Source organism: Ceratotherium simum, chromosome 23, assembly GCF_057802395.1.
Source record: "Ceratotherium simum simum isolate JZ-2026a chromosome 23, ASM5780239v1, whole genome shotgun sequence".
NCBI lineage: Eukaryota > Metazoa > Chordata > Mammalia > Perissodactyla > Rhinocerotidae > Ceratotherium > Ceratotherium simum.
In genome coordinates, this window is record NC_141922.1 from 43,670,087 (window position 1) to 43,687,187 (window position 17,101).

General features: G+C 37.1%; 1 protein-coding gene across 2 annotated transcripts in view; it reads left to right on the forward strand.

Moving 5' to 3' along the window:
• The window catches only part of VIRMA (vir like m6A methyltransferase associated), a 59,005-nt gene that overhangs the window by 14,580 nt on the left and 27,324 nt on the right, over window positions 1–17,101 (forward strand). For both annotated transcript variants that reach the window (XM_014788062.2, XM_004431173.3), the window contains exons 5-9: window positions 1,062–1,230; window positions 3,699–3,821; window positions 8,589–8,861; window positions 11,315–12,455; window positions 16,454–16,945. In XM_014788062.2, coding sequence (XP_014643548.1) covers window positions 1,062–1,230; window positions 3,699–3,821; window positions 8,589–8,861; window positions 11,315–12,455; window positions 16,454–16,945 — 2,198 coding nt within the window. The remainder of the gene's footprint in view (window positions 1–1,061; window positions 1,231–3,698; window positions 3,822–8,588; window positions 8,862–11,314; window positions 12,456–16,453; window positions 16,946–17,101) is intronic.

Here is a 17,101-nt window from a genome sequence, read left to right on the forward strand (position 1 = left end):
ATAATTGTAATCTAGTATGGGACTACTCAGCCTGCTGTTTTTGGGGGAGGGGGAGTTGAGTATTTAATCCTCTGCATCCTGTTTAGATTAAAAATTATCTTCCTTATCTCTTTATCTTTCTTCCAGTGGTATTTCTGTTTAGAGTCTATTAATCCCTGGGCATAGTCTTTGAGCCTTTCTTCTGGTCCTCAGTTTCCCTTTACTAGAGTTTGCTAGAGTTAGCAAGGAGAAGAATAATTTCTTTCTTCCTATTGTGCCTCTAGAAGGGGCCCCATTACCACTTATTACTTCATCTTAACTCAATGTGGTAGAGCGGAAAGAGAACTGGAAGTCAGGGGCTTCGGTTTCTAGTCCAGGTTCTTCTACTGACGCTCTGATTTTCTTATTTGTTGGTAATATTTGCTCTGACTACCTCCCATAGTTATTATGAAGATATGATGATTAATGTAGATAAGTTCTATAAAACATAAAGTAGTTATTTTTATTTTATAAGGAAATATTGAGAGTTAATGGCATTGATAAAGTCTTTGATCTTTTTAGGAGAACGGTTTTTTGCAAAAATAATTTGTTTAATGCCTCTGATTACCCTTACTATTTAAGTACCATGCAAGTACATAAAATATACCTGTGTGTATGAGTTTGGCATGTAAAAAGAATGCTGTAAAATTTTATGAACTTTATAATCTTTGACACTGGGCACAGTTTATGCTTTTGTATACCTCCATGACTCTTGTAACTATTGGGGTTTAATTTATTAATTGGCAGTAACTCCCATTTAATTTTATCATTTCTCTTCTCTTGGTTGGGAATCTGGTTATGCTTTTTGAACAGGGTTGACATAAAGTATAGGGCTGGGGAGATAAAGTTTGAGTCAGGTTTAGGTATGGTAACTCTGGAGGGCCATATGAAAGCTGTACCTTAGGGTGAATTCCCACCGGTATTGACCTTTGCATTTTCAGCATACTTTTAAAGACTTTAGTTGAACCACAGCTAATTTGATATAGTTTACTTCTGGCATATTAAAGTATTAATTTGAAAGATATTTTCTCCCAACAAATCAGGTGAATACTGATGGTTTGGTGCTAAGAGGCTGGTACAACTGTCTGACACTGGCAATATACGGATCAGTGGATAGAGTAATAAGTCACGACAGAGACTCTCCACCACCTCCGCCTCCACCTCCACCACCTCCCCAGCCGCAGCCAAGTTTGAAAAGGAATCCAAAACATGGTGAGAATTTTAAATTTGCCTTTGTCAATGACACTTACGTTCGTTATAGTAGCAAAAGGTAATTCAAAGAGCTCTTCTACCCTTTTAATCTTGCTTAAGACTTGACAAGATATCTGTCAGTCTTCCATTCTTTCCTATAAGAATTTCTTCTGGGGCCAGCCCCGTGGCATAGCGGTTAAGTGTGCGCATGCCACTGCTGGCGCCCGGGTTCGGATCCCGGGCGCTCACCGAGGCACTGCTTGTCAGGCCATGCTGTGGTGGCGTCCCACATAAAGTGGAAGAAGATAGACACAGATGTTAGCCCAGAGCCGGTCTTCCTCAGCAAAAAGAGGAGGATTAGCATGGATGTTAGCTCAGGCGTGATCTTCCTCACAAAAAAAAAAAAAAAAAAGAACATCTTATGTTAAAGTGGTTACATATTATTTTCTTCCTCGACTTTCCTGGAATGCTTTTTAATTGACCCGAGGGATTGTTTTTCATTTGAAATATGTAAATAATGTAATCCAGTGGTATTCATGGTTTACTATCAAAATTATCTCGAAAAGAAGAGTAGGCAGTAAGTTTGTATATATTCTTGTAATACTCATTAATTTTCAGGAGTGCATCTCAAATTTGTTTAGATATCTACATCTTAAGTTATGCAGAGTTTTCCCATTTTTGAGAACCTTTTGCTCATTAACTGGAGACAAGAAAAATAAGAACTCCATTAAACTCCAGTGGCTTTCCTTCTGCAAGGCGCATAGCTAGACTCACGTTTCCCATTGTCTCTTCTCTTCAATCCAGTATTACTTGCTATAAACTGCTGAAATAAGGATTTTCAGGAATACATTTTGAAATTATAATTGAAGTCACTAGGAAAAATATTTTGCTTTACAATTAGCATTTTATGAGCACACGTAAAATGACCTTTGTTTCTCTTAATCCTGATATAATAATGTGGTATGAGTTCTTTGTCTCTGATGGTGGTCACACCCTGTATTTTCATCTCTTTTCTTATATCTTACCTGCTAAGCACAGTTAATCTTTCACTTTTCTTTTTCTTTTAATCCTTCATTCTTTTGTGCTTGTTTGTCTTTTTTTACCATACTGTGAGATCTTTGTGCGCAGAGAGTATGTTTTACTTGTATTTGTGTCTCTAGTTTTATCACAGTGCCTCACACAGTGCCTGGCTACTCTAAAATTTTGTTAAATTTACTGACTTGTTTTATTTTTTTGAGGAAGATCAGCCCTGAGCTAACATCCGTGCTAATCCTCCTCTTTTTTTTGACTGAGGAAGACTGGCTCTGAGCTAACATCTATTGCCAATCCTCCTCCTTTTTTTTTTTTCCCCCGAAGCCCCAGTAAATAGTCATAGTTACACATCCTTCTAGTTGCTGTATGTGGGATGCGGCCTCAGCACGGCCGGACAAGCAGTGCGTCGGTGTGCACCCGGGATCCGAACCCGGGCCGCCAGTAGTGGAGCACGTGCACTTAACTGCTAAGCCATGGGGCCGGCCCTACTGACTTGTTTTAAAATTGACTTTTAAGCTTATACATTGCGTGTGTGTGTGTGTGTGTGTGTGTGTATGTATGTTTTTAACTTTTATTTTGAAATAATTATAGATTTATAAGAGGTTGCAAAGAAATGTACAGGGAAGTCCGGTGCACTCTTCCCCAGCCTCCCGCAGTATTAACATCTTTTACAATTATAGCACAATATCAAAACAAGAAAATTGGCGTTGGTACAATCTTTAGAGCTTGTTTAGATTTCACCAGTTATACATTCACTTGTGTGTGTGTGTGTGTGTCTGTATGTGTGTATACCTCTATGCAGTTTTATGTCATGTCTGGCTTTGCATAAGCACCACCACAATCAAGATACTTGATTGTACCATCACAAGATTCCTTTATAGCCCCACCCATCCCTAACCTTTGGCAACCACTAATCTGTTCTCTATCTCTATAATTATGTTATTTCATGAATGTTACATAATTGGAATCATGCAATAGTATCTTTTTGAGATTGGCTTTTTTCATTAGGCATGATTTCTTTGAGGTTCATCCACTTTGTTGCGTGTATCAATAGTTTACTCTTTATTGCTGAGTAGTATTACATAGTATAAATGTATCATAGTTTATTTAACCAATCAACCACTGAAGGACATTTAGGTAGTTTCCATTTTTTGGCTGTTGCAATAAAGTTGTTATGAGCAGTCATGTACATCTTCTTGCAGGAAAATAAGTTTTCATTTCTCTGGAATAATGCCTGAGAGTATATACATTATATTTTGGTATGTGGAAAGTCAGAAATTCTAACTTTCTCAGTATAAATTAATTAGCAAAATTTCTGTTAGATATTAGAAAGGAAAAATTTATCCATAAATTCTGAAGATAAAACACTCAAATGATTAATGCATTTTTGTCATGCACTCATTTCACTATACTTTAATAATTTGAAAGTTCTTTTTCTGTCTCTAATAAAACTCTAGCTGATGGAGAGAAAGAAGATCAGTTTAATGGAAGCCCTCCAAGACCACAGCCAAGGGGACCAAGAACTCCACCAGGACCCCCTCCGCCTGATGATGATGAAGATGATCCCATGCCTTTGCCAGGTATAGATAAAATCAGGGCTGGTTTTCTTCCCCCTTTGATTAATGTTAATAGTGCTTTTTTTTTTTTTTAATTTTATTGAGGTCATAATAGTTTATAACATTGTGAAATTTCAGTTGTACATTATTATTTGTCAATCACCATATAAATGTGCCCCTTTACCCCTTATGCCTACCCCCGAACCCCCTTCCCCTCTGGTAACCACTAATCTGTTCTCTTTATCTGTGTGTTTATCTATCTTCCACGTATGAGTGAAATTGTACAGCGTTTGTCTTTCTCTATCTGGCTTATTTCAGTTAACATAATACCCTCAAGGTCCATCCATATTGTTGCGAAGGGGACTTTTTTTAATGATTGAGTAGTATTCCATTGTATATATATACCATATCTTCTTTAAATCATCAGTCGATGGGCACTTGGCTTGCTTCCGTGTCTTGGCTATTGTGACTAATACTGCAGTGAACATAGGGGTGCATAAGTCTCTTTGAATTGTTGATTTCAAGTTCTTTGGATAAATACCCAGTGGTAGGATAGGTGGGTCATATGGTTATTTCTGTTTTTAATTTTTTGAGAAATCTCCATACTGTTCTCCATGGTGGCTGCACCAGTTTGCATTCCGACCAGCAGTGTATGAGGGTTTGCTTTTCTCCACATTCTCTCCAACATTTGTTATTTTTTGTCTTGGTGATTATAGCCATTCTAACGGGTGTAAGGTGATATCTTAGTGTAGTTTTGATTTGCATTTCCCTGATGAATAGTGATGTTGAACATCTTTTCGTGTGCCTGTTGGCCATCTGTAAATCTTCTTTGGAAAAATGTCTGTTCATATCCTCTGCCCATTTTTTGATTGGGTTGTTTGTTTTTTTGTTGTTGAGTTATGTGAGTTCTTTATATATTTTGGAGATTAACCCCTTGTCAGATATATGATTTCCAAATATTTTCTCCCAGTTGGTGAGTTGTCTTTTCGTTTTTGTTTTTGATAATTTTTTTGAGGAAGATTGGCCCTGTGCTAACATCTGTTGCCAATCTTCCTCTTTTCTTCTTTTTTCTCCCCAAAGCCCCCAGTACGTAGTTGTATATCCTAGTTGTAGGTCCTTCTAGTTCTTCTGTGTGGGCTACCACCTCAGCATGGCTTGATGAGCGGTGAGTAGGTCCGTGCCCTGGATCCAAACTGGTGAACCCCGGGCCACCGAAGCAGAACACGTGAACTTAACTGCTGCGCCACTGGGCCGGCCCCCGGTCTTTTTGTTTTGACCCTGGTTTCCTTTGCCTTGCAGAAGCTCTTTAGTTTGATGAAGTCCCACTTGTTTATTTTTTCTTGTTTCCCTTGCCCGAGTAGACATGGTATTTGAAAAGATCCTTCTAAGAACAATGTCAAAGAGTGTACTGCCTATATTTTCTTCTAGGAATTTTATGGTTTCGGGTCTTACATTCAAGTCTTTGATCCATTTTGACTCAGTTTTTATGTATGGCAAAAGATAATGGTCTACTTTCATTCTTTTGCATGTGGCTGTCCAGTTTTCCCAACACCATTTATTGAAGAAACTCTCCTGTCTCCATTGTATGTTCTTAGCTCCTTTGTCGAAGATTAGCTGTCTGTAGATGTGTGGTTTTATTTCTGGGCTTTCAATTCTGTTCCATTGATCTGTGGGTCTGTTTTTGAACACTATTATGCTGTTGATTACTATAGCTTTGTAGTATAGTTTGAAGGCAGGGATCGTGATGCCTCCTGCTTTGTTCTTTTTTCTCAGGATTGCTTTGGCTGTTCGGGGACTTTCGTTGCCCCCTATGAATTTTAGGATTCTTTGTTCTGTTTCTGTGAAGAAAGTCATTGGGATTCTGATTGGGATTGCATTGAATCTGTAGATTGCTTTACGTAGTATGCACATTTTAAATATATTTATTCTTCCAATCCATAGGCATGGAATATCTTTCCATTTCTTTATGTCTTCATTGATTTCTTTCAAGAAATGTCTTATAGTTTTCATTGTATGGGTCTTTCACATCCTGGGGTAAATTTATTCCTAGATATTTTATTCTTTTTGTTGCGATTGTAAGTGGGATTGTATTCTTGAGTTCTCTTTTTGTTAGTTCGTTATTAGAGGGTAGAAATGCAACTGATTTTTGTAAGTTGATTTCGTACCCTGCAACACTGCTGTAGTTGTTGATTGTTTCTAATAGTTTTCTGATGGATTCTTTAGGGTTTTCTATATATAAAATCATGTGGTCTGCAAACAGTGAGAGTTTTACTTTTTCATTGCCTATTTGGATTCCTTTTATTGCTTTTTCTGGCCTAATTGCTCTGGCTAAAACCTCCAATACTATCTTGAATAAGAGTGTCGAGAGTGGGCACCCTTGTCCTATTCCTGTTCTCAGAGGGATAGCTTTCAGTTTTTCCCCATCAAATATGATGTTGGCTGTGGGTTTGTCATATATGGCCTTTATTATGTTGAAGTATTTTCCTTCTATACCCATTTTATTGAGAGTTTTTTCATAAATGGATGTTGGATCTTGTCAAATGCTTTCTCTTCATCTATTGAGATGATCATGTGGTTTTTATTCCTCGTTTTGTTAATGTGGTGTATCACATTGATTGATTTGTGGATGTTGAACCATCCCTGCATCCCTGGTAGAAATCCCACTTGATCATGGTGTATGATATTTTTAATGTATTCCTGTATTCAGTTTGCCAATATTTTGTTGAGGATTTTTGCATCTATGTTCATCGGTGATATTGGCCTGTAATTTTCCTTCTTTGTGTTGTCCTTGTCTGGCTTTGGGATCAGGGTGATGTTGGCCTCATAAAATGTGTTAGGAAGTGTTCTGTGTTCTTCAACTTTTTGGAATAGTTTGAGAAGGATAGGTTATTAAATCTTCTTTGAATGTTTGGTAGACTTGTCCAGAGAAGCCATCTGGTCCTGGAATTTTATTTTTTGGGATGTTTTGATTACTGTTCCAATAAAATTGTGATTGGTCTGTTCAGATTCTCTACTTGTACTTGATTCAGTTTTGAGAGATTGTATGAATCTGAGAATTTATCAATTTCTTCTAGATTGTCCAATTTGTTGGCATATAGTTTTTCATAGTATTCTTTTATAATCCTGTGTATTTCTGTGGTATCTGTTGTAATTTTTCTCTTTCATTTCTAATTTTATTGATTTGAGCCTTCCCTCTTTTTTTCGTAGTGAGTCTGGCTAAGGGTTTGTCAACTTTGTTTATCTTCTCAAAGAACCAGCTCTTTGTTTCGTTGATCCTTTCTACTGTTTTTTTGGTTTCAATATCATTTATTTCTGCTCTAATTTTTATTATTTCCCTCCTTCTGCTGCCTTTGGGCTTTATTTGTTCTTCTGTTTTGTAATTCTGTTAGGTGTAGTTTAAGATTGCTCATTTGAGATTTTTCTTGTTTGTTAAGGTGGGCCTGTATCGCTATGAATTTCCCTCTTAGGACTGCTTTTGTTGCATCCCATATGAGTTGGTATGTTGTGTTTTCATTTTTGTTTGTCTCCGGATACTTTTTGATTTCTCCTCTTATTTCTTCAATGATCCATCAGTTGTTCATAGCATGTTGTTTAGTCTCCACATATTTGTGACTTTCCCAGCTTTTTTCTTGTAGTTGATTTCTAGTTTCATAGCATTATGGTCAGAAAAGATGCTTGATATGATTTCAATCTTCTTAAATTTATTGAAGCTTCCTTGTTTCCCAGCATATGGTCTATCCTTGAGAATGTTCCATGCGCACTTGAGAAGAATGTGTATTCTGCTATTTTTGTATGGAGTGTTCTATATATATCTAAGTCCATCTGGTCTAGTTTTTCATTTAAATCCACTATTTCCTTGTTGACTGTCTGTCTGAATGATCTATCCATTGATGTAAGTGGGATGTTAAGGTCCCCTACTATTATTGTGTTGTTGTTAATATCTCCTTTTAGGTTTGTTAATAGTTGCTTTTTGTACTTTGGTGCTCCTGTGTTGGGTGCATATATATTTATAAGAGTTATGTTTTCTTGGTGGAATGTCCCTTTTATCATTGTATACTGCCCCTTTTTGTCTTTCATTGCCTGTTTTATCTTGAAGTCTACTTTGTCTGATATAAGTATGCCAACATCTACTTTCTTTTGTTTGCTGTTAGCTTGGAATATCATCTTCCATCCCTTTACTGTGAGTCTGTGTTTGTCTTTACAGCTGAGATGTGTTTCCTGGAGGCAGCGTATTGTTGGGTCTTGTTTTTTAATACATGCTGCCAAATAGTGCTTTTCAATTAAAGAAAAAAAAATTAGGTGCTGGTAATCAAATCCTGATGGATGCCCCCTCCCTTTTCATCCTGTGCAGTATTTCCTTGTGTTTTTCTGTTGGCAAGTGAACTTGTTAGAAAAAAAATCAGTGATTTCATTTGAAGCTGTACCAACATTGCTTTGAAAATAAAGTGTTAATATGCTATAGTGGTATGTACAGAAGCGTGCAGTTAAAAATAAGCAGTATGTATTGGAAGAGGCAAAAATTTGTATAGTTACTTAATAGCTAAAAAGAAAAGGATTAGTTTATGGTATTTGAACATAAAATCATATACTTTACTAATTTTCACTGTATAAAGTTGTACACTATAATACTCTTAATATTTTTTAAAAGCAAGTAATTCTACCACTTTTTTTTAAGGGTATTTATGAGTTAAATCATCCAAAATGTCATTAAGTAGTTGTAATACCCAGTCCTTCTGCCTCATGTTACTTAAACCATTAAAATAATCTGTGCCTTAAATCTCAATTTTTCAGTGTCTGGTGACAAGGAAGAGGATGCTCCTCATAGAGAAGATTACTTTGAGCCCATTTCTCCTGATCGGAATTCTGTTCCCCAGGAAGGTCAGTATTCTGATGAAGGAGAAGTAGAAGAGGAACAGCAAGAAGAAGGAGAAGATGATGAAGATGATGTGGATGTAGATGAAGAAGAGGATGAAGATGAGGATGATCGCCATACAGTAGACAGTATCCCTGAGGAGGAAGAGGAAGATGAAGAGGAAGAAGGTGAAGATGATGAAGAAGGTGAAGGTGAGTTATATTAGCTTGGACTTTTTGGTTTTAAGTAGTAGAAACTAAGTTGATACAGCTTTGAGCAATGCAAAAGAATTTATAGGAAAGATAAATGGTTTTCAAGAAACCCAAGGGTCAGAATGCAGCTGGGCCTCAAGACTTAACTATAACTTGGATTTCCATCTTTTCTTTCCTTTATGTTTCTACTTTATTTCTCTCTGTCAAATAACTGTTGTTTCTCTATTCACCCCACAGCTTTAATCTCCTCTCTTTAACCAACCAGCCTAAACTACCTAGCTGTATATCAGTTCCATTTCCACATTTCCTGGGAGAGAGATTCTGTTTGGCTTGCTACCATATCAGTTGCCCCTTGATATCATCAGCTTTGGCCAGCGAAGCAGGGTCATGCAGCTAATACATGATGATTTTGGTAATCATCGTAAGGAGTGGTGTTGTAAACTGGGTAGAATTCCTAAAGATGTCTGCCACCTAGATATTTTAGCAAAGTGCTACATTATTTTTAGAAATTCAGGGAGAAGAAAAATCTCAATTACAAGGGAATGTGTGACAGCATGGTGCAGTCCTTTAGTTAGGCTTTATTTTTTCTTTGAGAGGAGAAAGTGAGAGATATTTAGGCTAATTCACTCTTAATTTGTCTAAGAAATGGCATGTAATGTTAAAGCATTTATGCAGAATGACAGATAATCATCCTTAGTTTCTTCTCAAATAGTGCAGATGAGGGTCATTCTACCTACATAAGAGTGAGGGTCATTTCAATATCACAGAGACCCTTTTACAAAATATAAATAATTATGTTATTGAGTGATGCATTTTTAGCTTCCTCCATTCCCAGGTTACCAAATAATCCTTTTTGGATTTACTGTGTTTGACTAGCAAATAGAAGTTAGATTTTAGGCAGGCTGTTTTCTTATTCAGAGGACATTTTTATAGAGAAGGTGAGAGAGAGAGGCTGGTTAATTTGATTTTTAATAGAAGACATCCAGCTTATCCCAGAGTTAGGCCTCTATAGATAGATATATCTATATATAGATAACTAACTCATCTTTTCAAATATGGGTATAGGGGCCAGCCCAGTGGTGTAGTGGTTAAGTTTGCATGCTCTGCTTCGGTGGCCCAGAGTTTGCGGGTTCAGATCCTGGGCATGGACCTACACACTGCTTGTCAAGGCATGCTGTGGTGGCATCACATGTGAAGTGGAGTAAGCTTGGCACAGATGTTAGCTCAGGGACAATCTTCCGTAAACAAACAGAGGAGGATTGGCAGCAGATGTGAGCTTAGGGCCAATCTTCCTCACCAAAAAAAAAAAAGTATATTGCTAAGACTAAATTGTTTTGAGTAAAAGAATGTTAAAAGAGGGCTGGTACTGGAGCAATTCTCTGGAGACATTTTCTTTTCTTTCATAGGCTATTATTACCCATCTAATTTACCACAGCCAGGCAATAGTAGTGTTAAAAAATAAAATCAACAAGTTTTCTGTCTCTAGTTCTGTTTCATTTGGAAAGAGGAAAAAATTGCACATGTATCATGATAAGAAAGCTTTGTTTTGGCAAAACTGAGCATTTTAAGTGAGCAGATTTTCTATAAAAATATAATACAGACCTAGGAAACTGTGTGACAGGTAAATACAGAGAAGTGAAAATTCAGGCATACAAAATTAATGCTATAAAAAGAACCTGTTTTTTGCTGAAGATACTTGGTTTAGCTTTGTAGTTATGGTATTAATTCTTTGTTAACTTTAATCAACTTTGCTTATCAATTTATTTTTCCATCTTAAAAATGCTCTCTCAAAGGAGCAAGCTTAATTTCTTCCCTCGTGAAAGGTTACTTTGAGGCGTTTCTAATTTTATTTCTGTGAGGAAAGGATATCTGTAACAGTTACTTGTAAAGCTGAACAGATATAATAGAAGAATTTGCTTATGAAGTTTCTTCATAATTATTCTATTAGAAATTATAAAATGTTGGTAATTGTTGATAAGATGTTGGAGCAGAAGTTAATGTTTTTGAGGAAATCATTAATTCTTATCATTTGCCATACTTATTAAATAAACTGTAAAATAAATTTTACTTTATTTCTATTTATTTTATTTTAATTTTATTTATTTTTATTTTATTTTATTATTTATTTTTTTGTGAGGAAGATCAACCCTGAGCTAACATCCATGCCAATCCTCCTCTTTTTGCTGAGGAAGACTGGCCCTGGGCTAACATCTGTGCCTATCTTCCTCCACTTTATATGGGATGCCGCCACAGCATGGCCTGTCAAGCGGTGCCATGGTGCACGCCCGGGATCCGAACATGGGCCGCCAGCAGCGGAGCACGTGCACTTAACCACGATGCCACGGGGCTGGCCCCTGTAAAATAAATTTTTAAAATATTTTTTTATTAACCAGAATTTTTTGCATTAAACAACAATGATGTAATACTTAAATATTATTCATACTAATTTTCAGGGGATGATGGATACGAACAAATTTCCAGTGATGAAGATGGAATTGCTGACTTGGAACGTGAAACATTTAAGTATCCAAACTTTGATGTTGAATACACTGCTGAAGACTTAGCTTCAGTTCCTCCTATGACGTATGATCCATATGATAGGGAGCTCGTACCACTCTTATACTTCAGCTGTCCATACAAGACTACTTTTGAAATTGAAATCAGTAGAATGAAGGATCAAGGTCCAGATAAAGAAAATTCAGGAGCAGTAGAAGCCTCAGTGAAGTTAACCGAACTGTTAGATTTGTATCGGGAAGATAGAGGTGCAAAATGGGTAACAGCTCTAGAAGAAATTCCAAGTTTAATAATAAAAGGATTAAGTTATTTGCAATTGAAAAACACAAAACAAGACTCCCTCGGCCAGTTGGTAGACTGGACTATGCAAGCTTTAAATTTACAAGTAGCCCTTCGCCAACCCATTGCCTTAAATGTTCGACAGCTCAAAGCTGGGACCAAATTAGTGTCCTCACTAGCAGAATGTGGGGCTCAAGGAGTCACGGGACTGCTACAAGCAGGAGTGCTCAATGGATTATTTGAGCTCCTGTTTGCTGATCATGTCTCATCTTCTCTTAAGTTAAATGCTTTTAAAGCTTTGGACAGTGTCATTAGTATGACAGAAGGAATGGAAGCTTTTCTAAGAAGTAGGCAGAGTGAAAAAAGTGGCTATCAAAAACTTGTGGAGCTCATACTTTTAGATCAGACTGTGAGGGTTGTCACTGCTGGTTCAGCTGTCCTTCAGAAGTGCCATTTCTATGAAATCTTGTCAGAGATTAAAAGACTTGGTGATCATTTAGCAGAGAAGACTTCATCTGTTTCTAACCACGGTGAACCTGATCATGACACGGATACTGGACTTGAGAGAACAAACCCAGAATATGAGAATGAGATAGATGCTTCAATGGATATGGATCTTTTGGAATCCTCAAATATAAGTGAAGGAGAAATAGAAAAACTTATTAACCTCTTAGAAGAAGTTTTTCATTTAATGGAAACTGCGCCTCATACAATGATCCAACCTCCTGTTAAGTCTTTCCCAACAATGGCACGTATTACTGGACCTCCAGAGAGGGATGATCCATACCCTGTTCTCTTTAGGTAAGATATTTTTGGTTTTGAGAAATATATTTCACAAATCATTGGAGGCAATTTTATTTGGTTGATTTTGTTTTTTTATTTGTCTGTGGGTAATGCATATCTGTGTAAGGATACTTGATATTTCAAAATAGATACTCATAGTGAAACTGAGAAGTATGTTACTGTGGGTGAACTATATTTTGTTAGTACTTAAAGTGGTAATAGCAACTTAAAGATAGTAATAATCAACAACAATGCTTATGTAAGCTTGTCTGAGCAAGAATAAATGAGAAACTGCTGAGTTGCTTCTGGAAAGGTGGTACAAGAGGTTTGCGTAGAAAGGAGAGAGCTTTTCTATGTGAACTCCTTTTTACTTTGTTAGTCTAATACATTGTAAGATAGATTTACATTTTACTTTAATTTTACAGTCCTGGTCGAAGATCTGTTTAAGGTTCAATTGCCACTTGTTTTTGCCATCTAACTCTAGTTCTCTGTTGATTCAATTTTACCATTGCCATTTGCTGGGACCAGCACCCACAGTAGATTTTTTTATTTTGTTTTAATTTTTGAGACTGGGTTTTTGGCATTTTGACTGTAAATAATTTTCTAGCTAAAATAATAAATAAAATGGCATTTTTATTATTTTATTCCTTCTGTGATTAATTTTTACTTTAATTTGAGGCATAGTACATTAACAGAAAATGGGGTACTTGTCCTCTGTAAAATCTGTACCTATCCATTCCTGTTTTTAGCTGAAACTATCAGATCTTGCCTTAGTTATAGCTCTTACAGGAGTAAGAGATGATAATTGCTAGAGCAAGGTCTGATGGGATGTGAGGTCAAGAGTACAAGTGTAGGGCCGGCCCCGTGGCTTAGCAGTTAAGTGCGTGCGCTCCGCTGCTGGCGGCCCAGGTTCCGATCCCGGGCGCGCACCGACGCACTGCTTCTCCAGCCATGCTGAGGCCGTGTCCCACATACAGCAACTAGAAGGATATGCAGCTATGACATACAACTATCTACTGGGGCTTTGGGGGGAAAATAAATAAATAAATAAAATTATTAAAAAAAAAAAAGAGTACAAGTGTAGAGGTTTGGCTTTGAACAGGAGAAAGGAAACCTTATGAGTGTACAAATATAGATACGTTGGTAGTGTAGAGACAGTAAACGAGCCAAGGTACTTCTCACTGATCACTTCATTTTTAATAAAGTAGGAGGTGAAGTCATGTGCTGAGGATGACTGAGGGTGGTGAGTGTAAGGAAAGAGGTGATGCTTTCAAACAATCACTGAGGGGAAACTAGTAATTAACAGCTTGTTAAGTGTTGTTTTTCTCCCCCATAACTGAGGGAGGTATGTTTAGGTATCCGATTTTAGTAAAAGGGGCTTTGAATACTGCGCTAAGGAATTTTTATTTTGTTTCTAGAATGCGTGGAGAGATCTTGAATATTTTGGAGTAGCAAATCTGATATAATCAAAGTAGTATTCTAAGATCATATGTTGCAAGGTTATTGCACTGGAAAAGAAATTACAGTTATTAGGTAGATAAGCCAGTCTGAAGAGTCTAGGTACTAGGTGTTGTATTAAGTACTTGCTTAATAAAGTGGCACCTCCGGGGAATGGAAAGATAAGTATTGTGCTAATATCAAGAGAGTTTGTGAAAGAAAGTTACTAGGACTTGGCAACTGGACCTAGCAGGTAAAAGAGAGGAGAAGCTATAAGATGTTTTGAGGTTTCTAGCTAGGGTAACTATTGGAACTGTGGTTTTATTGGCAGAAATTGGTAAAATAGGAGGGAGAGTGAATTTTGGAAGGAGAAATAATTGCATTTTGGAAGGATTACTTTGCAGTGATGGCTAGGTTCTAATGTCCCGTGTCAGGGCCTCCCAAGATCATCCGTTTGCTCGGAGGACTCACAGGCCTCAGTGTTGTACTCACAACTATGATCTGTTACAACAGAAGGATACAAATCACCATCAGCAAATAAAAAGAGTACGTGGAGGTGAAGCATGGGGAAACCAGTCACAAGCTTCCAGAGTCCTCTCCGAGTCCAGAGTCCTCTCCGAGTGGAGTCACACAGGACCTGCTTAATTCCCCCAGCAATGAATCGTGACATCGTGTGTGAAATGTTACCTACTGAGGAAGCTCATTAGAATCTCAGCACCCAAGCTTATTATTGGGGGATGACCAAGTAGGCACGCGGTACCTAGCGCATACCAGAATTCCAGACTCCCAGAAGAAGTGCAGGTGTTCAGTGTAAACCATATTGTTTGCAGAAACAATTTAGGCACAGTGAACATTCTTATCAGTTGGGGGTGGGAACCCTCCCAAAATCCAAGTTCCCAGATGCCAGCCAAGGGCCAACCTTGCAGACAGGCATTTCTAAGAATAAGCAGTCTGAGGCCTGCCATGTTAACTATTTTCTGAACGCCTCATAAGGTAGTTTAGGATGCTCTCGGAGCTTAGTAATTCTGGAGTTTTATCTTCCTGAGGGTTCTGTTTGCCTTTGTAGTAAGAAGTTACTGGGGATGTTTTTTATCATGAAGTAGAAGCCTGAGCAGTAATACAATTGAACAGGTGATTTTATACTGTTGTTCCAACTATATGACATTCTGGAAAAGGCAAAACTATGGAGACAGTGAAAAGATCATTGATTGCCAGGGTTTCGGGGGGAGGGAGGGATAAATAGGTGGAGCACACAGGATTTTTAGGGCAGTGAAAATGCTCTGTATATAAGGATGGTTTCAGGTCATTATATATTTGTCCAAACCCAGAGAGTGTACAACACCAGAAGTGATGCCTAATGTAAAATATAGACTGGATGATTATGATTTGTGAATATAGGTTCATCAGTTGTAATAATCACTCTGGTGGGGGATGTTGATAATAGGGGAGGCTGTGCAGGTGTTGGGGCAGGGGGTAAATCGGAGATCTCTCTACCATCCTCTCAGTTTTTCTGTGAACCTAAAACTGCTCTAAAAAATTGAAGTCTTAACAAAAAGGGGGGCAATTTTAGGTTTTGATAAAAATAAATTCTGGTCTTTGATCTGCTAATTAGTAATATTTTGACAAGTATTTATGGAAGCTGTTGTGTCCTCATTTGCAGTGACTAAAAATGTGGAGGGACTGAGTCAGTATTTTAAATAATTTTTATTATTGTTAGCATTCAAAAAATTACAGTATTTTTCCTAACTCAAAATTAATAAATTTCTGTTAAGCTAATCTTCTCTTGTAGTTAACGGATGTTTTGACAGATTTTCCCCCATTTTTGAATTTTTGAAAAAATACTGTTTTTTGGTTCTTTTTTTCTTTAAAATCTGGTTAAGTTTCATGTTGAACAAGTTGATTGTAGAGAAGAGTTCAAACCTGGCAGGGCCTGCATATAAGGAAGGAAATCCATACAGGTAAGGGAACTTAGTAGCAGTTGTGTCTATTTTGGGGTGTTAGGTGAATTCAGACTTTCCACCTAAAACTATGTATGCTAAAAAACAGTTCTTGTATTTGATAAAAGAGTGTTACGTATGGTAGTATTAGTTATTCAAATGCTAAAAATTGGTAATTGAAATTTTTTTTCTCTAGAGGGACTAATTCAGATATACTACCTATACTAAATCTGAATATGCTATATTTTTTATAGTATATGTACTATATTTTTCCTAGATACACTTATACTGATATGCCATGAGTAGAGTAGGACCATGGTGAAAAAGGAGCATTTGATCAGTGACCTGGAAACAAGGCCAGAATTTAAAGTCAAGGTTGACTCTGGAAAGAGAAAACTTGTCAAGTTATTTATTAAACATCCGTTGAATGCTAGCTAGGAAAAAGCCTCGCAGAACTTGCACTTTTGTTTGGTCCACTGGAGAGAAGACTTGCTACTCACATTATGTTTTTAGTTAAAGCAGTATATTGCTGAGGATAAGGATTATGGCCGTTAAAATTTTACCTCTCTCCTGTCTAATGAATATTGAGTAAATAAACAGTGTTTTGCACTGACTTGACATATATCAATTAATTTTCTACAGGTATCTTCACAGTCATCACTTCTTGGAGTTGGTTACCTTGCTTCTGTCAATTCCAGTAACAAGTGCCCACCCTGGTGTGCTGCAAGCCACAAAAGATGTTTTAAAGTTTCTTGCACAGTCACAAAAGGGTCTTCTTTTTTTTATGTCAGAATATGAAGCAACAAATTTGTTGATCCGAGCTCTGTGTCACCTTTATGATCAAGATGAAGAGGAAGGTCTCCAGTCTGATGGTGTTATTGATGATGCATTTGCTTTGTGGCTACAGGACTCAACACAGACACTGCAGTGTATTACAGAACTGTTCAGCCATTTTCAGCGTTGTACAGCCAGTGAAGAAACTGACCATTCAGATCTCTTGGGAACCCTTCACAATCTTTATTTGATTACTTTTAATCCTGTGGGAAGATCAGCTGTTGGCCATGTTTTCAGTCTTGAGAAAAATCTCCAAAGTCTTATTACTCTAATGGAGTACTATTCCAAAGAAGCCTTAGGGTAATTTTCTATTTATTCCTTAAATTTTCTATTGTATTGGAAAACTGCATCACTAATGGGCTACTGTCTTAAAAGAAGTTGTTGCGTTGAAAGTAAAAACTGTAATTATTTTTTGACATGACACATAACTTGTTAATTAAGAATTAGAATGACGGA